Source organism: Acinonyx jubatus, chromosome B2 (assembly GCF_027475565.1).
Source record: "Acinonyx jubatus isolate Ajub_Pintada_27869175 chromosome B2, VMU_Ajub_asm_v1.0, whole genome shotgun sequence".
Taxonomy (NCBI): Eukaryota; Metazoa; Chordata; class Mammalia; order Carnivora; family Felidae; genus Acinonyx; species Acinonyx jubatus.
Genome location: NC_069385.1, coordinates 105,787,590 through 105,812,674, shown reverse-complemented (window position 1 = coordinate 105,812,674; position 25,085 = coordinate 105,787,590). Strand labels below are relative to the sequence as shown.

At 43.9% G+C, this 25,085-nt stretch overlaps 1 protein-coding gene across 4 annotated transcripts in view; it reads right to left on the bottom strand.

The window, feature by feature from the left end:
- Nucleotides 1-1,141: 1,141 nt before the first annotated feature.
- The window catches only part of PLA2G7 (phospholipase A2 group VII), a 39,735-nt gene continuing 15,791 nt past the window's right edge, over nt 1,142-25,085 (bottom strand). For 2 of the 4 annotated variants that reach the window (XM_053222714.1, XM_027057611.2), the window contains exons 2-12: nt 19,479-19,621; nt 14,389-14,510; nt 13,806-13,950; nt 12,248-12,341; nt 10,114-10,182; nt 9,131-9,257; nt 7,881-7,994; nt 6,628-6,719; nt 4,815-4,985; nt 2,174-2,322; nt 1,142-1,632 (exon numbers count right to left, since the gene is read on the bottom strand). In XM_053222714.1, the coding sequence (XP_053078689.1) occupies nt 1,502-1,632; nt 2,174-2,322; nt 4,815-4,985; nt 6,628-6,719; nt 7,881-7,994; nt 9,131-9,257; nt 10,114-10,182; nt 12,248-12,341; nt 13,806-13,950; nt 14,389-14,510; nt 19,479-19,587 (1,323 nt within the window). In that variant the 5' untranslated portion in view covers nt 19,588-19,621 and the 3' untranslated portion in view covers nt 1,142-1,501. Of the gene's footprint in view, nt 1,633-2,173; nt 2,323-4,814; nt 4,986-6,627; nt 6,720-7,880; nt 7,995-9,130; nt 9,258-10,113; nt 10,183-12,247; nt 12,342-13,805; nt 13,951-14,388; nt 14,511-19,040; nt 19,264-19,478; nt 19,622-25,085 lie in introns of those variants that run through there. The other 2 variants (XM_027057612.2, XM_053222715.1) reach the window with 2 other exon arrangements.

Sequence of the window (25,085 nt, the reverse complement as noted above, 5' to 3'; positions counted from 1 at the left end):
GTGGCTCTGGCACCCAAAATGGGGGCGCCTGGGTGACTCAGTCAGTTGAGCACCTGACTTCAGCTCAGGTCATGATCTCACGGTTCGTGAATTCAAGCCCCGCATCAGGCTCTGCACAGACAGCACAGAGCCCACTTCAGATCTTCTGTCCCCCCCCCCTTTTCCTCTCTCAAAAATAAACATTTAAAGCGTCTTTTAAAAAGACAATGAAGTTTGCCACATTGACTCCCTTCCATGAACAATTTCTCCGTAGCACGTGATGCCGTGCGGTAGCCTTTTACCCCCAGTAGAACTTCTTCCAAAATCGGAGTTCATCCCTTCACGCCCTGCGGCTGCTCTGTCAACTAAGTGTACCTGGCGTTCTAAATCCTACGTTGTCATGTCAACAGTCTTCCTGGCATCTTCACCAGGAGTAGATTCCATCTCAAGAAGCCACTTTCTGTGCTCATCCGTAAGAGGCAACCCCTCATCCGTTCACATTTGATCGTGAGCTTGCAGCCATTCGGGCACATCTTCAGGCTCCACGTCTGATTCTAGTTCTCGTGCTATTTCCACCACAGCTGCACGCACTTACTTCCTCCACGGAAGTCCTGAACCTTCAACGTGTAAAAAATGCAGTATCTGCCCTGTGCCATAAAGCAAGGTATATGCCTGTGTTGTGCTATTCCACTTCTACCACTGCATACACAATGTAAAACATAAATAAAACCAACTGGAAAAACAAACCAATTAAAAGCAATTCTGTTTCCTTTGTTATCCTTCACAGGCTTCGGCTGCATAACTAATATGTTGTAACTGGAATCCCTGGCCCGGGTCCCGTGCACCTTTCTTGAGTAGGTGGAATCCATCAGAGATAAAGCATTAAGTAAATGCAAACAAATTATAAACTCTCTTTAATCCATTTTAATCTGCTGCCTTTGCCTTGTCTCCAATAGTCTCATCCTTGGCCACTCCCCTAATTTAGTTTTCATACTGAAATTGTACAGTATCCCTAATCCTGTGGTAAATCAGTGCTTTAATCATCTGTGTGATCTGATTTTTCTCACCATGACCAAAAGTCAAAGGGGAGTGCTTCCAAAGTCTACCTAGAATACCATATTGCCAAAACTCAATTCTACTCATAATAGAAAAGAGAGGCAAAAAAAAAAAAAAATCTGTATTTATTGTATTTGGGGGGAGTTAGTTATGTCATTGCAACATGTTTTCATTAGCATTGTGCCTGTTTTGATATACTTGTCCACTAAAGAAATGTAAAAATAGTTATTAATTTTGGCACTGAAAAAGTATCATCTTAGTAAAATAAAAATTTAGGCTGGTATGATTGTTATACATAGCAGTCGTTCTTTACATTTAAAGAAAAAAATTCCAGTACGAGCTTCAATCACTGTCATGATACAGTCTACATTTTACAATAGAGTTATTTGAGAAAAAAAAAACATTAAAATCACACACATACACACACTTTTAGACAGCTTTTTAAAAAGTGCTCTTGATCTAAATTCTATTTCTCTCTTCCTGCAGAGTTCTGTAGAGTGACATGCTGGTTGGTTGTGTCAATGTTGGTCCCTGGAATAAGATTATCATCTTCTCCTTCAATTAAAGAATCCCACTGATCGAAATCTTTCTGCAGTCCTGGAAGAGAAAAATGTTAACAAGAATATGAAGCTTTGGAGAGTACGAGACAGCTCAGTGCCTCTAGGTGGCAGGACAGCCTCACAAATTACACCACAAACGGCCACCAAGTCTGCACAGAAAGACAACAGGATTCCACAAGCTAGACTTCCAGGGCGCCTGGGTGGCTCAGTCCCTCAAGTGTCTGGCTTCAGCTCAGGTCACGGTCCCACGGTTTGTGGGTTTGAGCCCCACGTTGAGCTCTGTGCGGACAGCTCAGAGCCTGGAGCCTGCTTCAGATTCTCTCTCGTTCTCTCTCTCTGCCCGTCCCCTGCTCATGCTCTGCCTCAAAGATAAATTAACAAGTAGACTTCCTATCTGTGATATGTAGCATGAGAAGCAGCAAAACTCAATCTCTCAAGTTTCTTTCTTCAAACTGATTTACTGTTCTGGGACATTGTAAACCAACTGGAGACAGTTAAAATGGGACTCACACTGCAATAAAACAGTTTTGTCTTAAGAAGCACCTGGTTTGTGTCCTGAAACACTCTTAGTTTCTTACCTAAATGCTTTTGTAAGAATGCTAATGAAGCTTTGTTGCTAAGATCAATTGCTACATTTGAATCGATATCTCCTTTTAAAGTGAACATGTATCCAATTATTTTGCCAGTTGCAAAAGTGAAATCCACAAAATTCTGATGCACTGAACCCCTGAAAGAGAAATGAGAGGTTTATAAATCACATTGTTTGACAAAATTATTTTGGTACTTAGGGTGCAGGAAGGATAGTGGTCTAGGTAGCCTATTGAGTGAAAACTGAGGAAATAAACTTGTAGATTTGATCTCTGTAGATGTGTTTGTGGGTCACAGGCTGTGCATCTTAGTATCTATACATCCTCCCCTCTAGATAAACAAAGATTCCTGAGTTCCTTGGCATCTTGGTTTTAGAAGAAATGATTCCAGCTTTTCGGTGGGCTAGAATAGTCCCAATTTGAGCTGACAAAATGTGTTACGTGTTGCAGGGACTGTATACTCAGAGCCAGAAGCCTTTACCAACACTGTTTAACTTCGTATCTATGTGATGCTATTCAAAACACACTGCACCTAAACCTTGGATTAAATATTTGGTGGGGGGGGGGAACCTCTTTTCCTTGTATTATTTAAGCTGTAAACACCTTACAGATATCATTTACACTGCTCTTTAAATCTACCTAACATCAAGTAAATGGCCTTTTTTAGTGATCACTTTCCACTGCCTGTAAGAAGACATTTGACACTTTCTTGCCGTTTTTTTTTTTCCTTTTGTTTCTTTGATCTCCTTTCCCTTGTTTGTACCTTCCCTTCTTCCCCTAACAACTCTGTTCTCTTCACATACATATAGACATTCCTCGATATTCTGCTCTCAGACCACTTCTTCCCCTACTTGGTGGCTCTTATCTACTTGGTGGTCTTATCTACTCCCAAGGTTTCAGGTGTAAGACACAAATCTGTCCTGCCCGGTTTGTGGCCAGACATCTCTACCCTGGTTTCCCCGTCCCAAGCTAAGAAATTCCGAGATGAAAACATATGTCTCCAGCCCCGAATGGTGCAACTCTTCCTCTTCACTTTGCTGCTGCTTCTAAGCAAACACCACTCTTTCAGTTATCTGTACTCAAACCAGAGCCACCTGCCTCCTGCTCCTTCTTCCCTGCTTCCAAACACAACGTGAGTGTCAGAAGGTAGAACCGGGTCATGAGAGGGCTGGGAGTAGAAGGCTGGATGCTACCAACAGTGGAGGAATGGCCTCAGGAGAAGGAGAGGGTCGGGGAGAAAGGGAGGGTGCAGTCTAGATGGAGCAGGAAAGAGCAAGGGTGTGGTAACCAGGGGAGGAGAAACAGGGGGAGTCCACAGTGTCTAACGGATGCAGAGAGCAAGCCTGAGGCTGCGAATAGGCTGCTGGGCCTTTTATGTCCTCCACAGAACGCATTTCGGCACATTGGTGGCGTTCAGGAAGCTGGTCCACAGGAGTCAAAGTGGAAATGGAAGTCAGGATGAGCTCTTAAGTATGAGCTATTCTTTCCAGGCTCCTCACAGAGAAAGGATGAAAAAGGTAAAGAGCCTAGTAAGGAAGTGGGGTTGAGGGAGGCTAGGCGCTCTGCATTACCTCTGTTTCAGAATTAGACTTATACATACAAATATTGAAGTCCTTAACTAACTTGAAGCTAAATTGAGGTCCTTAACTAAACCACCTTAGACCCTCCTCACTATCCGTTTAATGTCTCTTGATCCTTCAAGGCCAATTCTATTCCCGTGTCTTCCAAGGCGTCTTCTGACCACATCAGATAAAAAAGACTCCATTCTCCGACCCTATCACAGCGTTTATCACCTATGCTCTTTGTGTTTCCTTCCTGCTATCACTTGTCTTCTTTGAAATAAACCATGTTTCAGATAGAAGAGGAATGCCCCCTACCTTATAACATCACATTGTGAGTTCAAAACTCTTTGGGGATTTCTTTTTCACATTCGTGATATACGCGTATCACGGATGCTCAAGGGGGTCCCATTATAGCTTTTGGGAATTTCAAGATTCTTTCCAAACAGGTAAACACATTGCCGATCTCAACAGATGCTCTGACTTTTTTTCCAAAGAGTTCCCAGCCTGGCTTAATGATACAATACCTCTCCCTACCCTTGCCCCCCAAATTGCATAAGCCTGCTCTTGTGTTTACATAAAAATAGCATGTATCCTAATGCAAATTTTAATGATCAATATATGAATGACATATGTTAACACTACTCAAAACATTTGCATTTTATTTTTTTTTAATTTTTTTAAGGTTTATTTATTTTTGAGACAGAGAGAGACAGAGCATGAGTGGGGGAGGGTCAGAGAGAGAGGGAGACACAGAATTGGAAGCAGGCTCCAGGCTCTGAGCCATCAGCCCAGAGCCTGACGCGGGGCTCGAACTCAGGAACCGCAAGACCATGACCTGAGCTGAATTCCGACGCTCAACCGACTGAGCCACCCAGGCGCCCCAAAAACATTTGCATTTTAAAAGAGTAAACACAAAGGCTCTTAGACCCTGAAAGTATCTAATATTCTCCCTTATTGAAAGTCTAAACAGTGAATTTAACAACTCTGGGACGGCTACCAATGGTACCTTGGGATGCTTATCCAAGTTTCAAGTTTCTTTTCAGAGGATGAAATAAATCACTAATACTTACCGGATTGTAATCATTTTTCTTTCTTTGTCAGGTGAGTAGCATTTTTTCATTTTTATGATATTAGCAGGATATTGGAACCGTTCCGAGTTGATAAAAAAGAGGGGCTGAGGAATTCTGGAATATACTTCGTCACCCAATGGAAGCATCCATGCATCCAGGGCAATACCACACCTGCAGGTGTTTGTAGACAATGATAAAAGAAAGCTGGTTACACGCTGGCCGACATACAGTGTTCCTGATGATGCCAGGATTAATGGACATGCACCACACTGGTTCATTACAGGTTAATCTCACTGGTACTATACTTCAGTGTGGGAAGGGAATATGATTAGCTTCATAAGGCGGTCGACTTGGCATTACATAATCATTTTCTTTAGGAGACATTTAGGAATCGTGACCTTTAGAACGATATAATATGCTTAAAATGTTTTCATTTTTGTTACGGTCTTCAAAATACATTCTCGAACAAGTAACGATTTCTTCAGAACTGTAGGGTGTCTGAAGAAATACAATACATGCACTATTGCCCCTGTTTCCAGCACGTACGGCCAGTCTGCGGTTGATTTATTATGCCTTTTTCAGAGCAACCGTTGGACCACTTGCTTTGAGGTACTACACCTGAAAAAGTGGGGCTTGAAGAAAAACATAGGAGGCGTATCATTCGAAAATGTAACTTTCTTTTTAAAAGTATGTTTATCCTGTTTCTGGACCTTTTGGACACTCTGTTTTATGTGCTAAATGGGCAAACTAAGATAATTCCCTTAAATGGAAACCGATTTTAAGGAAGAAATGTGAGATGAAGTTTCAGAGATGATCCTACCCACTTTCTTTTTTAAATTTTTTTTTTTCCCAACGTTTATTTATTTTTGGGACAGAGAGAGACAGAGCATGAACGGGGGAGGGGCAGAGAGAGAGGGAGACACAGAATCGGAAACAGGCTCCAGGCTCTGAGCCATCAGCCCAGAGCCCGACGCGGGGCTCGAACTCACGGACCGCGAGATCGTGACCTGGCTGAAGTCGGACGCTTAACCGACTGCGCCACCCAGGCGCCCCGATCCTACCCACTTTCTTACTGGTTGGCTCTACATGATCTCATTAGTCTGTGATGACATAGTTCAAGAAAGAAAGTATTTTTTTCTGGGGTCTGGTCCTGACTGTCACCCAAGTTAAGTGTAATTTAAGACCTCTGTCCATCTTAAGGATGGGGAAAAAAAAATTAAAAATGCCCTGCATATTGAGGAAGTCTAGAAATACTACAAGACGCATTACTGGCATCACAATCATATGTCATATATGAAATGTATACGGGGGCGCCTGGGTGCTCAGTCGGTTGGGCGTCCGACTTCGACTCAGGTCATGATCTCGCGGTCTGTGGGTGCGATCCCCACGTCAGGCTCTGTGCTGACAGCTCAGAGCTGGAACCTGCTTCAGATTCTGTGTCTCCCTCTCTCTCTGCCCCTCCCCCACTCACGCTCTGTCTCTCTCTCTCCCCAAAATAAACACTAAAAAATAATAATAAAATAAAATGATGTATAAAGATAAATTTCCAAGTGAAAATGTTAAGTCCTTAAGCAGATAAATAAGAATGATGAAGAAAAATATATAGGAATGGGGAGATCTTATGATAGCAAGAGAAGTAGATTATTTCTGTCTAGGAAAATTCATATAGAGTACTTATGGAGGCAAAAGAACAGACTTATAAGCCCTGAAGGGATCCTTCCTCCTTAAGAATTTGAAAAATACTCTATCTCACATAGGTTATCACTTCCTCTCTTCCAATAGCTTACTATTTTCTCTCTTTGCCTCCTCTTACCTGAATCTCTGGTCTTCACTAAGAGTCTGAATAACTGTGGCTCCACCAAAAGAATGTCCAATTACTGCTAATTTATTCCTGTCAATAGAGTCCTATATGAAAAAGCATGATATATATTCATAACTATCTCACAGGTTGTTAGAATAGACTAAATTAGTTTTTAAATTATAAAATTATTAATAATTTCATGGGCATGGTTAAGTACCTTGATTTCTTATAAAAGAAATACATACATACATACACACAAATACACACATATACATACATGTGTATGTACACATATATGTATATACGTATACACAAATAACACACACACACATGCACACACATTGAGCATTCATAGAAGTTCAGAAGTGAACTTAATGATCTTCCTAGGCACCCACACTTGCAACACCAGCATCATTGCTGACTTCTGCCTCTCCCTCCGTCCACATTTAATTAGTTTGTTCATTTCATGAGTATCTATTGAACACCTGCTCTGTGCCAGGCACCGTAGTTCATTTTCAATGAGCTCCCAGTCTATCAGTGAAGAAAGAGACATGGACACGTGATGCAAATACAACAGGGTGGTGCCAAGGAGCTAGGAGGGTGATAGATAGTTCGCCAGTCCAGGGCGGGGGTGACAATGGGGTCCAAGAAAGCTTCTCGGAGGAGGTGATGCCTGACTTGAGATGAAGATTAAGCAGGACTCAGGGAGAAGAATGTGTCAGGCCAAGGGGAAAACATGTACAAAATCATGGAGACAGGAGAGGGAGTAGACGGTCGAGGGACAAGAAACTCTTCACTGTGTCAGGAGAACAGACGATCATCTTCTATCCAGACTGAAGCCCTTCTACCTAGACCCCTCTACTCCCTGTCCTCCGTCCTCCATACACACTCTTGGGTCTTTGTGCATGCCCTCCACTTTGATACTCTTCCACCTCCTGTCCATATTCTGCTGAAAACTTTTGGCCACCATTTCAGGATCACGCTCAACAATATGCAGGAGCCATCCGAGAAATGACGACACTTCTGCTGGAGCTCTCGAGTTGAACCACAGAAACGGCTGCTTCTGTAGCTCAAAGGTGACTGTGGGCAATCTCATCTACAGTTCAGCCTAGTTCATTCCTCATCACTATAATACTTCACATACACTTTTTTTTTTTTAATTTGCAGCCTTTTGTCACACGGTTCCATGCATTACAGCAGAAAAGCAGATGACAAGGAACAATAAAGAACTACAGGACAATGGAAATGACTTTTTTCAAGCTCACCTTCAGTTGTTCCACATCAAACTCTACATCTAATGCATTCTTCACTGGCCTTCCACGATCAATGTCCAGAATCAAATCGAGAGCCTGGGAACACTCCTTTGCCCTTTGGCGCACCTAGTGTGATTATTAGAACAAGGAAATGACCAGTAAAGGAGCTGCGATACTTATTTTAAAGTGTGTGTACGAGTTGCGTGTGGGAAAGACGATTGATTGCTTATAAACTACAAATGTCTCAGCGATTAGTGACTGGAACACAACCTAGTGTAAGGACACAGGCTTTAGCCCTGCAGGTAGTTACAGCTGAGTCCAGATCCTGTCTCTGCTGCTTCCCCACGGTGTGACTTCAGACGGTTTCCTTAACTTCCGCAGCTCCCATTTGTTGTGTAATAAGGCTTACCTCAGTGAAATGTGGGTGGGGTTAGATGCAATGACATATGGAAAACGCCCATTGTAGTAAAGCTTGGCACAAAGGTGGAAGCCAATGTGCCCTCTATCACTTATTTTCCAGACTCCCCCGTGAGCCAAAGACGGTTATTATTCACTACTTTGCAACAGGTAAAACATAGAAGCAAAATAGAGTAAGTCGCTTGATCGAGATCATCCCACTAGGAAGCGAGGGCATCAGGATTCAAACATAGAAATTTGGATTCTAAGGCCTGGACTCTTAATACTGTCCTATACTGCTTCTCCAAAAAGTAGTGCTTTTAATATGGCCTTGGCAGCAAGGGTATTTATGGATTCCTTTTCTAGCACCTCTGAGATTCTAAAATTAGAAGTTCTTTTTTTTTTTTTTAATTTTAACGTTTATTTTTGAGACAGAGAGAGACAAAGCATGAACGGGGGAGGGTCAGAGAGAGAGGGAGGCACAGAATCCGAAGCAAGAGCTGTCAGCACAGAGCCTGACGCGGGGCTCGAACTCACGGACTGTGAGATCATGACCTGAGCCGAAGTCGGACGCTCAACCGACTGAGCCAGCCAGGCGCCCCTAAAATTAGAAGTTCTGATGCCAATGATTTCTGAATATCTACTGTCATCTCTCAAGATTTTTATGCTGGTCTTTTGTTTTTACCATGATCCAGACTTTTCATCAAGGGAGCTGTATCACTCTGAAGATCTTCCGACAGGCCTTTTGGGAATGGGAAATGGGAGAGCTCGGAGCAGACCTTACCATGTGCAAATTAAATCAGCAAGCATCATCATCGTGCATACGATTTTTAGTCACCACGCCTCCTCCTGCTGCTGCAATGTACCTGCTCATTTCGTAGAGGCACCTCCTGGTCCCCTGGTTTTAGGGTTTTAAGATAGAGCCAAGACTTGTTCCCTATTTCTACAGCAGACTGGTCCCTGAAATAGTAAGTCGCAGACGCAGATCCGTCTCTACAACACAAACAAATCAATTACTTACATTCACTCTTCCTCATCCCCATCCCGCACTTCACTCTGATCTTTCCGACTTCCCTTTCTTCTTCCACTCTACCTTTGTTTTAAAACCGTTCTCACTCGTCTGTGGACTGTGAGGAACTTAACAGAAGACCGTGGGGGAAGGGAAGGGGAAAAAAAATAGTCACAAACAGAGAGGGAGGCAAACCAGAAGAGACTCTGAAATACAGAGAACAAACTGAGGGTTGCGGGGGGAGGGGCGGAGGAGAGGGGCAAAATGGGTGATGGGCATTGATGAGGGCACTCGCTGGATGAGCACTGGGTGTTGTAAGTAAGGGATGAATCACGGGAATCTACTCCCGAAGCCAAGAGCACACTGTGTGATGGCTAACTTGACAATAAATTGTATTTTAAAAATAAATAAATGAAAATAAAAATAAAACCAAAGAGGCCCCCAAGGGAGTCCTCAGAAAGAGCCATCGCTGCAGGTCAAGTCAACCCGTCCTATAGTCATTGTTCTAGGAGGCCCCCTCGCAAACTCATGCGTGGAATCCAATCCCAGTGCTGCCATTTTTTCACTGTGTGATTTACAGCAAGTTACTCAACCTTCCCCAGCTTCATTTTTCCTCCTCCTTAAAAGAGTGACAACAGTAACCATTTCAGAGGGTTGTTCCAAAGATTAAATGATGTATGAACACGGCACACAATGACAACTCTAGAAATGCTAGCTGGTTTTCAACTCTTGACAATTTAACTCAGTCCCCTTTTATCCCCTCATCACGTAACCATAGTTGACAATTTCACTGATTTCTTTCTATAAATCTTCTTGGAAGTTAGAGCCCAGGCGACATACCTGTGTTCTACAGCAGCAACTATGAACCCATGAGATGCAAGATCAATGCCAACAGCAGAATAAATTGTCCTTCAAAACAAAACAAACAAACAAACAGGAAGCACTGAAATAGCTGTCATGCAAAGGCGGGGTCCACTAACGAGCCTCGGAATGTGGAAGCCATCACACCCCTGTGGTAGTGCCCAGGGGTACACCAGAGAACTGTGGTTCTCAAAGGGGGCACACTTCTGCCTCTTGGGGGATACCTGACAATGTCTGGAGGTAACTTCATTATCATGACCGGGCAGAGGGTGCTGTTGGCATCCAGTGGATAGAGGGATGCTGTTAAAAATCCTACAGTGCACAGGGCTACCCTCCACGGTAAGAAATTCTGAGAAATGTCAGTAGTCCTGAGGTTGAGAAACCGTGATGCAGTGATTCTAAATATTGCCTTTGAGAGCGCTGGATTTTAATCTTGGTCCTACCACTGACCAGGTATATAACTTTAGGCAATTGCATGACCAGATCTTTGTCTGCACCTGTAAAATGGGACTTTATAAAGCCTTTGCTTTAGAACAGTTAGAAGGTTTTGCTAAGACAGCGTATGTAGGAAGGCAGTGCAGTGTGGTGCTGAAGAGAACACGACCTGCTGTCTGACCACTACATTTGAATCTACCACTGCTTTGGATAAGTAACTTATCTGTCCTCTGCAACACTATGATAACTGGTGGGATTCTTGTAAGGATTAAGTACATTAATATGTTTTCAGTGCTTATAACCACATCTAAAACAGGGGAAAGGCTGAACACGTGTCAACTGTTATTTATTTAAAGGACTGGAAACAATCATGTGCTAAGTAAGCTGCATTGACCCCTTCCAGTTCCTCATTCTGGACGATCTTCTCGTGTCATGCATTCAATAGGAAATGGCAATAGAGAACCAAAGAGAGGTAGTGGGAACGATGTCCTCTATTGTTGAAGATACGCAATCTACCCAGGAAGGGGAAATGGGTCTAGTACAGGGATCAGCAAACGTCTTCTGTAAAAGACCAGAGTGTAAATATTCCCAGCTTAGTGGGCAATACGATATCTGTCACAGCTGCTCAACTCTGCTGTCGTAACACAAAAGTCGCCGCAGACAATGCGAAAGACGAATGAGTGTGGATGTGTTTCAGTAAAGCTTTATTTATAGAACTGAGCAGCAGGCTAGAGTTGGTCCTCAGATTCTAACGTGCCAACCACTGGTCTGGTAGAAATCAAAGAAATGGCTCCAATTGAAGTACCGAAGATAATTTCTTATTGCAGAAGCTACCCAACTTCTGGCCAACTAAAAGTCACCTTTTATTTTCTGAAAGTCTTATAATCCTCTGAGGTAGAAAGAAAGGTAGGCAGTTGAGAAAACAGAGGAGGCGTGGGTGTGGCAGTCATGAAAACGTGCCACTCTGAGATCATGCCACAGAGAGCATAGTTGACTAAAGACCCCACTGAGCCCCTTCCCCTTTGGATCTACCACCACCAGCTAAGCTTTCCGTGGGCTGTGCCCAGTGACTGGGCATGGCATGGGTAGCAATAGAGACCCATTCCTGTGAGATGCGAGGCTCCTTTGATGAGCAACTTCGAGTTAAGCACTCTCTCATTTGGCCTGGTCCAGTGTCTGCTAGAACTGTGCTGTAATCTGGGATTCTCCATACCCAATCTCTCCATTCCCCATCTCCTTCCCAAGTGTCCAACCTGCATCATGATCTGAAGATTCTGTCTTTTCCTCTCTGTTCCCTCTATCCTTCACGGGCATTTCTCTCCATAAATGTCTTTTATAGCCAATCCAATCTTGGTGCACGCTTCTCAGAAGACCTGAGCTAATCCAGGGGATGGTTGTGAGAGTGTATTGTACTATAGAAGGGTGACAGCCCCAAATGCCACCTCTTCTGTCCTCATCATGAGGCTAGTCCCCATGAGCTGGAAGGAGAGAACAAACTACTTGACCAGATAGGGCTGGACTGATCAACAGACCATGGTCAACATTTGAGGAACCCCAATTCCTCCAAGACGGGGGTGACCATGATACTCCAAACTCTGCTTTTCTTTTTGCGAGGGGAGGGCAGGGAATGCATTGCCATTGGACCTTAGGGGTTAAAAGTTTTCCTCTCACACGTTACCGGAATGCTCCGAGACCATGAGAAAAAACTATTAGTGGGTATTTTTCACCAGTCCTCAGAGGAGAATTCCAGTTTGCAGGAGTTGTCATTGAACCTAGACAACAATGAGAGATTATAATTAGTGTTTGCTCCGACTTGAATGTTGCCGCCTAATTTAATTTACATCTTCTTAGTAGAAATCCTAACTCATGGAATTTATACTTATGTTTTTATGTACTAATAGTAAATTCATTAAAAAGTCTGCTGCTAGATACTTAACACCCAAAGACCTGAAGCATGTAGTTTTTCCTAAGACGGTAAAATCATGAATTATCAGCTTTCACTGCCAGCTCTGAACTGAGGGTGAGACTTTACCCCTTACAGGTGTATTCAGAAGGCTGTTCCTGAGCACCAACCCCGGGTCTTGGTGAAACTTCAAAGGGAATATTCTGAAACCAAACTACCGAATAAACCTCAGGAGTGTTACCCTGAGAACCAGAATCTTCAAATCTCCTTTCATTCCATGCTAATTTGGTAATGATCAAGACAGACCGCTGACTTCATACTCGGATGTGCCTTTGGATGCAGCTCTACCACTTACTATTGACCTTGAGCAAGTAAGGAGAATTCTCTGAGTCTCCGATTCCTCTTTTGCACAATGGAGGAAATGATACCTGATAGGGCTTTTGTGAGAATGTTATCTAAGTAGGCAACATATGTAAAGCGCCTATCTCGTGCCGTAAGAAGGGGCTCACAACGTGGAAGGCTTTGTCTTCCCTCGTTTCACTTCTCCATTGCTATTGTCATTATCACCATGAGTTATTTGTGTTTCATTTTCTCATTTATAAAATGGAGAGGCAGTCATAAAGCTTGAACGTGATGATTGCCGTGGAAGTGATCCGTTAACTTATTCGGCAACATAAAGAGGTGTTAGTTACGGTTCCATCATTTCTGTTATTAGGTGGTTTTTAGGAAAACTCCAAGGAGATGTTTCAAAGAATGCCAAAAGTGGCAGGTAGTTTTGAGAGGGAAATTTGAAGATGTAGTCAACACCGGCCCAACAGTAGTGTCTGGTCAAACAGATAAGGAAGGAAACGTCTATATTAGTTATAAGTAGACAAATGAAGTGGGGAATGCACATCAGATTGTCTTGGTGAGGGAGGCTGGTCCCTTGGCAGGTAGGAGATGGGAATGACAGCGGAGTCTCATCATTTATGACGGGTGAGAAATTAGTTTTCACTTTCGCACAAAGCATACAAAAGGGAAGTGGGCACTTACCAGATTATTGCTTCCCTGCAGTATATGAGCAGGAATATCAAAGAATATCTGCCACAGGCAGATATTACAGCCGTCTTAAGTCTGGCACTTTCCCTACCTCCATATACCCCGATATATGCAAAACGAACAAAACGAGAACCCCTGCTTCTCTGACAGTTGCCTGGGCTTTTAAGAAGCAATTTGTCATCTTAGAAGTTTAGACTGGAGAAAATCTACTTTGATCTTTGCCAGAAACTCCTGCTGTTTTCAAGGTTTTCTTATATTCTAGAGCCTACCAAAGCAGGATCAACAGAAATCTTACCAAAAAAGAAGCTCAGTATTTTGCCCATAAGCCAGTGTGTTCCAAGAAATTTACTAAGACCAAAAAAATATTCTTTGTTTGGGATCCAAAGGGTGTCAGAGTGGTCATCCTCTTGGGATGGATAATACAAACGCAAGAAGGTGCCCTGGAGAGGAAAAGAAATCAATGTACTTTTAGTGAAGTTGCTTCTCCATTATGTCCCAACAGCTATTTGGCATATTTAATTAGAGGGGAAACCTCGGTTGTTCACAAGGAGGTCCAGAGAGAACTTTTTAAGCTGCTGTGGTGCCTGAATACAGTAGAAAGAGAAGGGGAAACATGTTTTCTGAGTGAAAAGAAAGCATGAGCAGGCTGGTTTCAACCATTAAGGAAGGGGAAAATAGAGCTTATAGATAAATAAATCAGATGATAGCAACAAATCTGGGAAAGACTTACGTAGCAAAAGGCTTCTTATGCAACAACATAAATAACAACATGAGTCATTCTCAGGTGAGGGCAAGAGCAAGTTTCAAAACCTTCTAGGGGACCACAGGAACAGTCAATGTCAGAACATAAAGATTAGTGCTATTAATCAAAGCATTACCTTATTACTGTAGTCAAACATCAAGTCTGTACAACCGACAGAATAAGAGCCATTTCCTTTGGGAATTTCAGTTTGGCCTAAGCTTGCAGCAGCCATCAGAGCTTGTATTTTATTGACCCATGCTGAAAAAAAAAAAAAAAAAAGTGAATATTATCTCACTGTCATCCATTACACCCCAGACTTTATCATGCAAAAGGAAATTCCAAGGGAATTAAGTTACACCCCTTCGTTTTTGGCCTCCTTCATTTCTTTACCTAACTAGTAAAATATGCAAATAATTATTAAAGGCCTGATATAAGCAAAGTATTGTGGGGGAATAAAGATAGAGGTAGACATTTCTTAAGATGCTTAAGACCATCACCTCCTAACACTTACAAACTTGCCCTTAGCCTCTGCTCTGATCCAGATCATGTTAAAGACCCCTTCCCCCGACTGTTTTTCCCAAACAGGAACCTTATCTCACACTTCAGATTTGGGCTTACAACTTCCCGTTGGGTGCCTCTACCTGCTATCCTTCCCTTTGGAACATCAAGGCCAATGGTCCAAAATAAGATCGAATGGCCATCTCGCAACTCTCCTTCCTCATCCCCCAACCACACAGCCTGCAGCTCCAGCATTTCCTAGCTCGTGTAGCCCGAGTCAGAAACCTGGGAATCCTCCTCCTATGTCCTTCTCATCAAACCCCTCCATCCAACGAGTCTCAATTTTAACATTTTGTTTTTAGCCTAAAATTCTCTCTCCAGTATAGCCCTGATCCCCTAATTGTCTATTTACACTTTCAAGGTCTCAGACAGTTGTCATCTCCCCTAACTGTCCTATTCATCTTGGATCTTAACCTTCAAATGCATCCTTCACATTTTACCAGGCTACTCTTCTTAGAATTTATCAATGGCTTCCGATCACTAAGTGGCTATTTCTGAAAGAGGAATATATTGGAATCTTTTTGGAAGGCAGTCTGTAGACGGTATTTAAATCTACACGTCTTCCTAAGCTACTTCCGTTGCTACTTGAGGCACAAATGTGGCCTATCCTTCCAATGTTCTGGAGTTGAAATGTGTAGATTTCATAGGGGCATAAGTTACATCCCAAGTTCTTGGGCACTGTAAGAAAGACCCTCAGTGATCTGAAGGTCTACTGCCTTGTACTCTTCTGCTTTTTCTTTACCTGCCTTCCGTGGGCTCCAGCACTCCTGAGCGATACACGGAGCTGTTCGACGCCTCGGCACCTTTATAAATTCTATTCCTTGTGTTTGAAATCCCAGGGGCAAATTCCTGTTCACCCTTTAACATCTTGATCAGATGTCAGGTCTTCTCTGAAGCCTTCCCTCATTCCCCAGACTTGTTTCATTCTCATTATTAAATCAGTTCCCTCTATGTGTTTCTATCATTCTTTTTTTCCTATCGTATTAAAATTATGTGTTTGTACACTCTGCTTCCCACACTAGGCTATTTCTTAAGAGCTGTGTACTTTTGTATATTCAGATCCTAATGTTGGCACACAGCTGGTGCTCCATAAATCTTTGTGAAAGTAAGCTGAGCTGAGCTTTTCCACGGCTCACCAGGCTCTCATCTGCATCAATCCCTTTATGGTATATATTCTTTTACCCACCCCCTCTTGAAACTGTTTCTCCTTCTTTGGTGCCTAAACTCTTCAACACACCTGCAGTTTTGCCTGTTACCCTCCTTTCTGAATCCCAGTTGAATCCGTATTTACTTGGTAAGATGGTGAGTCCAACTATCATTATAGCCAGACTTTCACGTTTCTATTTGTCTTTCTGAGCTTGCCTACCTGATACTGTGTGAGTCGATTTCACTGCTCGACAGACTCCTTCAAGCTTTCCATCGCATTCTGCCTCTGCCACTAAGACACAGGGAGCCGTTTTAGGTATGGAACTTATGTCGATATCATGGGGCATCACCCAGAAATGTTCTGAGGTCTGAGAAGAAGCCTGTCTTTCATGTCGGTGACTAATGTGTGAAGCACTTGCCAGCGATGGGCCCTTCAATACATGAGGCTTGCTAGTCAAAGTTGGTCCCTGAATCAGCATCACTGGGAGCTTGGAAATCAGGATCTTCAGCCGTACCCCAATTCTACTAAATCAGAAAGGCTGTGCCTATTCAAGTTTACAAAACGACTAGGCGAAGGTACCAGACCACCTGATCTGCCATTCATAGTCCAATAGTAGGAGCTAGTTCCAAGGAAGGTGGGAGTGAGGTGAATGGCCTGGGGTATTAGAGCCAGGTAGTCCTATTTTGGATTCCAGCTGTACCCCTGAGAAGCTATGGCGCTCTGGCCTAGGCAAGTTGCTCCCCTCTCTTATTCTCATTTGTCAAATGGCGGAAAAAGGCACTTGACAACCTGCAGGACAGCTGTGAGAATGAAGTGATGGTAGAAGTCAAGGGCCTAGCACAGGACACATCAGCAGCAGACAACTGACACTGTGTGTCCCTTACCTAGAGGGAGTTAACTCTGGCTACCCAAATTCAAGCCCTCAGAAGAGTTTGAGCAGATGGAAACTAGACCATACTATTTTCCCTTTGGGCAGATTCAAAATCCAAAGTATTTCCTCAGACGTTTAAACAACAACAACAACAACAACAACAACAACAACCCACTTTACCTGTAAAGGCTAACGGTTTCAGTGCTATTTAGAATCACAAAAGGCTCTTTCTTTCCCATTTAAGATTGTCTACCAAGTCAGGCTTCGTGGTGTAACAGGGAGATGTTAAGCCCTGCCTTTCCCTCTGTGAGGGGCAGGCTGTGTCCAGCTGTGCCCCCACCCACATCAGCCATGATGTGATGGTACGGGCATCGAAGGGGAGGGCTACGGCTCATGGAGTTTGGTGAGGAGCGCAGAGAACGCACAGCCGCCTTGGAGGTACTCTACCTCTGGAAATTAGGAGTTCAGTTCTAGAGTAATGGGAGGGTTCCAAGGCCCACAAGGTTTCTCTTGTGAGATCTCAATTCCACCTCGGCTCTGGGAACCTTCTCCAATTACCTAGGAGTGCCCTGGTTCTCTAAATCCTGCTCTACCAAAAAGCCCCCTTGCTCAGCATTCAGGAGCCGCAGGTCAAGGTGAGTCTACAGTTCTGCCCATTTGAAGACGGCCCCTCAGGAATCTTGGAGCTAACCCAGGTGTGGGTGTAGGTCTACAGAGCCCTGTGGCTGTTCAGTGCCAGGGGGTTACAGAAAAGTTTCATCAGCCTGCAGGTAATCCAGTCACTGTCCCCGGTTTCCTGTTCTCCAATCATCTATCAGGACTCATCATGAAGGGAGAAACGAGGAGTCTTATCAGGTTGAGCATCCATCCTCTAGATGATACAGTTTGTGGTTCAGAACTCATACATGTCACTCCTTGTTTTTCTTCAACTTTATTTTAATAGGAGCGTTGGAACCTCTGGACTATTTATAGGCTATTAATCTTACAATACATTTTTTGGGGTGTCCATTTGTCAAATATTCCTGATACTCACTCCTGGGTTTCGAGATGGATTGTATACACGCTAGGAACATAACATTTTCTTATACAGCTTTATGTCCTCCGTTAACAAAAAGGATATTTCTAGCCCATACTTTACCTGCATAACCATGTTTTCTACATACTCACTTAGTTAGGATATGAACAACCATCTATTATCCTAATCCTTTATTTAACCAAGGATTTCTAACAATTTACAAAATATGTATGCATTCGGTTGCTCAAGACCGAATGGGACACTGGCCTTGACTGTGGGACTACAAAAGATGAAAAATGTAGTGTCCCTGTTCTTAAGTTTCTGCCAGTCCAATGACAGCCTTCCCATGACTTTCAAACATGGGATATAAAACATGTTTTGAAATTCCCACCCTGATCCAATAAAAAGTGCATGATGTAAACGTCTCCTAGCTGATAATCTGTCCGTCGGGTAAGATGTTACTCGTTTCCAATCCTTGGAAAAGGTAATGGGAAAATTAACTTCACTAGGCTGGAAGGTCCTTGAGCTTGACCACAAGCTCACCGTCTTAGTCACCGGTGTATCAGCGATGACTCAACTTCCTGATAAGTGTTGTTGAATGAATGCACCTGTGAGATATTATGCCATTTCCTGTGTAAATACAGATACAACATATAGTCTGTCCGACCGATGCATTTGCTTTGCCAACTACAAAGCAAGGCAGTATTTATCAGGTGCAGGGTTATGAAAGCCCTTTTGTAAATGTTACAGTAAGGAGTCACCCATCAAACCTGAACAGCTAGATCCAGAGTCACCAGGTCTGTGGCTTCAGAAGCCACCTACACTGCTCACCTGAGGAGAAGCTGGACAGAGAAGACCGTGCAGCACCATGCTCTGGGATTCGCAGGAACCCACAAAACTCCGGAAGCAATCTCTTTGCAATACAGGTCCTTCTCGGTGATGGCAGATGTACCTTTCTAGAGGTGGCTGTCCCACTCTGGCCACCTCTTCTGGGCCTGACTAAACCTTCCCCTCCTCCCCTTCCCTCCCACCACAAGGTAAGAGAGAGCAAGAGATGTGCATCCATTGTCCCCTGGAGCTCTTCAGCTGGTCCCTGCTTCCCCTTGTGATAACATAGAAAACATGGTTTCCCTCTGGACCCCAAGAGCCTAAATGGCCGTCTTCTCACATCAACCCCCCCACCCCCCCAGAACTAACCAAGACTACACCTGTTGATTAAGACACCTGCCTCTCCTTCACCTTCATGGGAGCAGGTTTTGAGGTTGCCTCTGAGAGAACTCCAGGGGCTTTGTGTCACTGCGCCTGAGTGAGAGTGGGCTAGGGCAGTGAGGGACAGAAGGGGCCACGTTGAGGAAGTTCTTCACAGTGGTTGCCAGCTGAGCTTCCAGTCTGTCTGAAAATGCCTCATCTTGTTTCTGTCCTGCAGTCATGATATTGAAGAAGACAGGTGCTTCTTCAGTTTCAGTTGCAATGAGGAGAAAGTGAGGCTCTCTCCCCAACCCCAGGAGAACAGGTCTCCATGAGCCTTTTTATAATAGAACTTGGTTAGAAGTCCACACATGCAACTTCTCCGGGGCCACGTGGAATCTGGCCACGGATCAGTTGCTCAAGCCCTGGAACAAAGATGCCTCTTACCTGATGATCTAATATGGGCAACAGGATTTAGGTCTTGCCAGTCAAAAGGATGAACCAGTGCGAGGCTGCTGCAGAGGCAGAAAAGCGCATGCAATTTGGATGGCAACATCTTGGAAGCTGAGGAGTGGTTTCAGCTTAACCTTCTTCAAGGCAGGTTATTAAAAGAAAAAAAAAAAACACATGCAATCAAGAGGACTTTAATAGGCTGACAAATCAGAGAGATTAAGGCACTAGCAACACGATTTTACATACAATTATGGGAAGAAACCACCTGGAAAAAAACGGAATATGCATTTTCTGGGCCGGGTTTTTGAAAGGCATCAAGGTGGGCAAATCCTTGGGAATGCCGGATCATATCATAGCGTGTAGAAATAACACGTTGAGGCAGTCATATTAGGTTTCTGGTCACTAATTCTCTAACTCTGTAGCAGTCTAGTTTGGTTATAAAGAATAGCATCAAAATAGAATAATTGTAGCAATCACAGATGGCAGTCAATAATGTCCACACACATGTCTAGCACATTCGTAAACGCTCCGGGAGTTCTGGCTAATGTTTCCGTCACAATTATAAAGTCATATTGCTGCAGAAATGATGTTTCATTTTTGGTGATCTCTATGCCTCTTCTACACTGAAACCTTCCCAGAGGCAGCGAGGTCAGGCCTTATGCATTCTTCCCACTGCCTACCAGGGGCCTGGCATGCCGTGGGTGTTGCATAAATGTTTACAGAATTTGTGAAGGAATGATTATAGTCCAACACGTGGTATATTAGACTCATGATAATAACAAATGATATTACAACTGGGCGCTATGCTAACATCTTATTAGCAAAAGCCTATCTTGTAGTTGTGCATCATCTTTACCTTCTAGAACTTCTCCCTTCATAAAACTGAATTGTTTCCTCACTGGTAATAACTTGCTAACAGACTTTTGTTTTCAGATGTATTTCTATGCTTGAATACATGCATAGAATACATACATAGCTATAAATACACACATACATATAAATATCAATATGTAAAACTATACTCTTAAAATTTATTTGCAGAACTTCATTTCAAGTTACCCTTTTATTTATTTATTTTAACGTTTATTTAGTTTTGAGAGAGAGAGAGAGACAGAGCATGAGCAGGGGAGGGGCAGAGAGAGAGGGAGACCCAGAATCCAAAGCAGGCTCCAGGCTCCGAGGTGTCAGCACAGAGCCCGATGCGGGGCTCGAACTCACAAGCTGTGAAATTATGACTTGAACCGAAGCCAGACGCTTAACAGACTGGGCCACTCAGGTGACCCTCAAGTTACACTTTTAATCTGATAATATGGTTAGAGTCTTTTCATATGAGTATACGGCACTATAGTTTGTCTTTTTATGTAAAATGGCACTTAGGAGTTCCTCAAAAAAGCTTGTTCACTAAACAAATGACAATATTGCCAACATTTGAAGGCTTATTATGCACCCAGCATTTTTCATAGTTTCTGGCATGTGTTTTCTTATTCAGTTGGCCCTAAAACAATCTGTGAGGGAGATTTAATCATCCCCATTGTATTGATGAGGAAATTGAGGCAAGGAAAAAACAATTTTTATATAATTTATCAGGTTGGCTAATATACATCGTATCCAGTGTGCTCTTGGGTTTCGGGAGTAGATTCTTGTGATTCAACACTTACATACAACACCCAGTGCTCATCCCAACAAGTCCCCTCCTCAATGCCCATCACCCATTTTCCCCATGCCTTCCACCCTCAGTTTGTTCTCTGGATTTAAGAGTCTCTTATGGGGTGCCTGGGTGGCTCAATCGGTTAAGTGTCCGACTTCAGCTCAGATCATGATCTCACAGTTCGTGAGATCGAGCCCTGCGTCGGGCTCTGTGCTGACAGCTCAGAGCCTGGAGCCTGCTTTGGATTCTGTGTCTCCCTCTCTCTCTGCCCCTCCCCTGCTCATGCTCTGTCTCTCTCTCACAAGTAAATAAACATTAAAAAATTTTTTTTAAAAAAAGAGGGTCTCTTATGGTTTGCCTCCCTCTCTGATTATAATTTTTTTTCTTTCTCTTCCCTCATGGTCTTCTGTTAAGCTTCTCAATTTCCACATATGAGTGAAAACATATGACCCCTATCTTTCTGACTCATTTATTTCATTTAGCGTAAGACCCTCTAGTCCCATCCACGTTGTTGCAAATGGCATGATTTCATTCTTCTTCAGAGGCAAGGATAATTTAACCGACTTGTCCTAATCAAACAGTTAGCAAGTTGTTAGCTGAAGTTGTTAGCCCCGCTGGAGGCGGGGCTTGAACCCAGACTATCTGAGGCCCTGCTTTTAACCACAACTTTGGGCGGCACCAATTTCTCTTCACCTTAAAATGATAATCTTCTAAAGTTAACGAACACAACGCCTATTTTAATGACGCTAATGTGTCATTAAACTTCCTGGATTGAAAAGATGGCTTAATAGGGGCGCCTGGGTGACTCAGTAGGTTAAGGGTCTGACTCTGGCGCAAGTTGTGGTCTCATGGTTCATGGATTCAAGCCCCACATCAGGCTCTCTGTTGTCGCTTGCTTCGAATCCTTTCTCCCCCTTTCTCTGTCCCTCCCCCCAACAAACAGGAATAAACATAAAAAAAAAATTTTTTTTAACGTTTTTATTTTATTTTTTTTGAGACAGAGAGAGACAGAGCATGAACGGGGGAGGGTCAGAGAGAGGGAGACACAGAATCTGAAACAGGCTCCAGGCTCTGAGCTGTCAGCACAGAGCGGACCGCGAGATCATGACCTGAGCCGAAGTAGGCCGCTTAACCGACTGAGCGACCCAGGCGCCCCTAAACATTTTTTTTTTAAATGACTTAATAAAGGGCTAGAAACTGTTCTCTAAAGAGGGGAGACTCTGTCTCATCGTTCTTGCCCTAATTCATATTTGGAGCAACATGCTAGAACCCTTGGAGACGGCAGAGTGCTGTGTATGCATCCAGAGAAACAGCTACTGAGTTTCCCAAATAAGCAGCAGACGAAGTCGAACAGAAGTCAGGCGATCCGCTCCCCAGCCTCCACCAACCACTCTCCTGTTATACAGTCACAACTGGGGTTTTCACCAAATGACACCATCCGCAGAAAGTATTTACAGGGCCATGAGCAGAGGGCTTTAGAAAATTCTGCCCCTGGTGCTCCAGCCCATGGCTGAGTTAGAGGAGCTTCATTTGGCCATCTGGAAAATCACTGGGGATGAAGATGAGGAAGAAGGAAGGCCACGTGAAACACACAAGGAGATCAACAGAGAGTTTTAGGAACACTGCACTAACCCAAAGAAAGTTAGCTTTTGCCCACAGCTCTGTGGTACTCATGACAGCTTCCCTGTTAACAACCTCAGGAAGAGCTAGAGATGGCCAGTTGCTGGAAGGGCTTTGCCAGGTCCTCCACGCAGGACTGGGGTGCTTTGCCCCCCCCCCCATGTTTCTACCAGACCTGTGCCAACACCATCACCGTCGGTCCTCAGAGTGAAGCAGGACAGACTGAAGGCCAGGTGAAATGGCACGTTAGAGTTCCCACCCTGACCTCATGCTAGCTACAACGGCTCTTGGGGAACCTCAGAACAGACTGCTTCCTGAGTCCCACCCAGACCTACTGATTCAGAATTTTTATAAGGCACGTTGGGGCATCTGCACTTTAGCTCTTGAGGGATCCCGACACAGCCACTCCCAGAATGTAGCATTTGGAAACTGCTGCAGTGGGACAAAAAGAGTACTATTCAGTTAGCATTATTAATTAACTCACTATTTTTTTATTTAAGTCATCTCCACTCCCCCCGTGGGGCTCGAACTCATGACCCCAAGGTCAAGAGACACGTGCTCTGCGAACTGAGCCAGCCAGGCACCCAGAGAGTACTACCTGTTTAGAGGTTTTCACCACCCTCTTATAATGTGCTATCTGATCTCATGCTCAAGAGAGTAAGCCTCTAAATAATTTAATAATTGGCTGACTCATTCATTCGTTCATTTGTTCACGTACTCATGCACTCAATTTTAAGAGCGCCAATGTCACATTTTGGGATGAGCACTGGGTGTTGTATGGAAACCAATTTGACAATAAATTTCATATATTGAAAAAAAAAAAAAGAGCGCCAATGTGTCAGCCCATGTTTGGGATAAAAATACTTTTTAAATCAAACTTTTTTTTTTAATAGATGTGATTTTTTTATACTAAAAATTCTGGTGGGCAGAGAGACTTTCAAACAATTGTGGTAAATGCCGTAACAGATTATTTACAAAATGTAGGGGGAATAAAGGTTTAGTGGACATAAAGGAGAAGCAAACTTTAGCACCTGCATTTTTCCTTTTGGGGGAAGAAGGTCAAGGAAACACAGAAAGGCTCCGGCTCCGGCCTGAGGTCACCTAGTCACTGTTTGCGGCCAGGAATGGACGGCGGGTCTTCTTCCTTTGGCCCCCGTGTACCGAGTGATAGAAGGATCCAGATGGGATCCTGCCTGCTTTCCACGCCCCCCCCCCCCACCCCGTGCCACAGAATGAACTGCCTTCCCCTGCTGCCTCCTGCTGGTGTGCTTTGTGGGATGAAACGATATGCCAACACTGTCCCCAGCTGATGGCAAGACAGCTGGGTCCAAAGCAGTGGACAATCGTCACCAAGGTTTCCTTGCAGTTGGGAAAGGAGGCCTTCTCTGGGCCTGGCTCCTCAAGGACACCAGGGAAGAAGGCATTTCCCACCCCAGAGAACAGGGGCTCCTGTGCCCTGGAGCCACTAGCAACACAGAAGTCTGCCCCCCCTCTGGTAGCATTCTTGTTATTTTTTTTTAACTTTTTAATTTATTTTTGTTAACGTTTATTTATTATTGAGAGACAGAGAGAGACAGAGCACGAGCATGGGGTGGGGGGCAGAGTTGGGGGGAGGCACAGAACCCGCACCAGGCTCCAGGCTCCGAGCTGTCAGCACAGAGCCCGACGCGGGGCTCGAACTCACAAACTGCGAGATCCTGACTTGAGCCGAAGTCAGATGCTCAACCGACTGAGCCACCCAGGCGCCCCTCTGGCAGCATTCTATACACGTCCTCCTTTGGATACTTTGCAGCCTCCAGTACAATGCTCTGTTTACAGAATTGTTTCACCCTTAGCCTGTGAGCTCCTCCAGGGCAGGGATTGGTCTCATTTACCTCTTCACTACTTACAACGGGGCCAGTATATAGCAAGTATGAGTAAATACTTCCTTAATGAGGATGAAGAATCCTGTTTTCTTTTTGGTACAGGCTACCAAGCAGCCCAGAAACACATTCCCAGATGATTTCACACCAGGGGTGACTTCTCAATACACCAAAGTGGGTAGGGGTCAATTACTTGGGCTTTAGTGCCTAGAGCCCAACTGCCTGGGTCTGAATCCCAGCCTGGACGCTGGTAGCGTGACCCTCAGCAAACTATGGAATCCCTCTCTGCCTTATTCCCTCATCCGTAAAATGGGGCTGAGGATGATAATAATATTACCCAGGGTTAAGTGATTAACATGCGTAACACAGTGTTTTTGCATGGAGCTAGATGCAAACATTAGCATACTCGTTTTGCATTCCTAGCACCGTGGGTCACTCCCAGGTAGGGAGTTGCTCAATAAGTGTCATCCA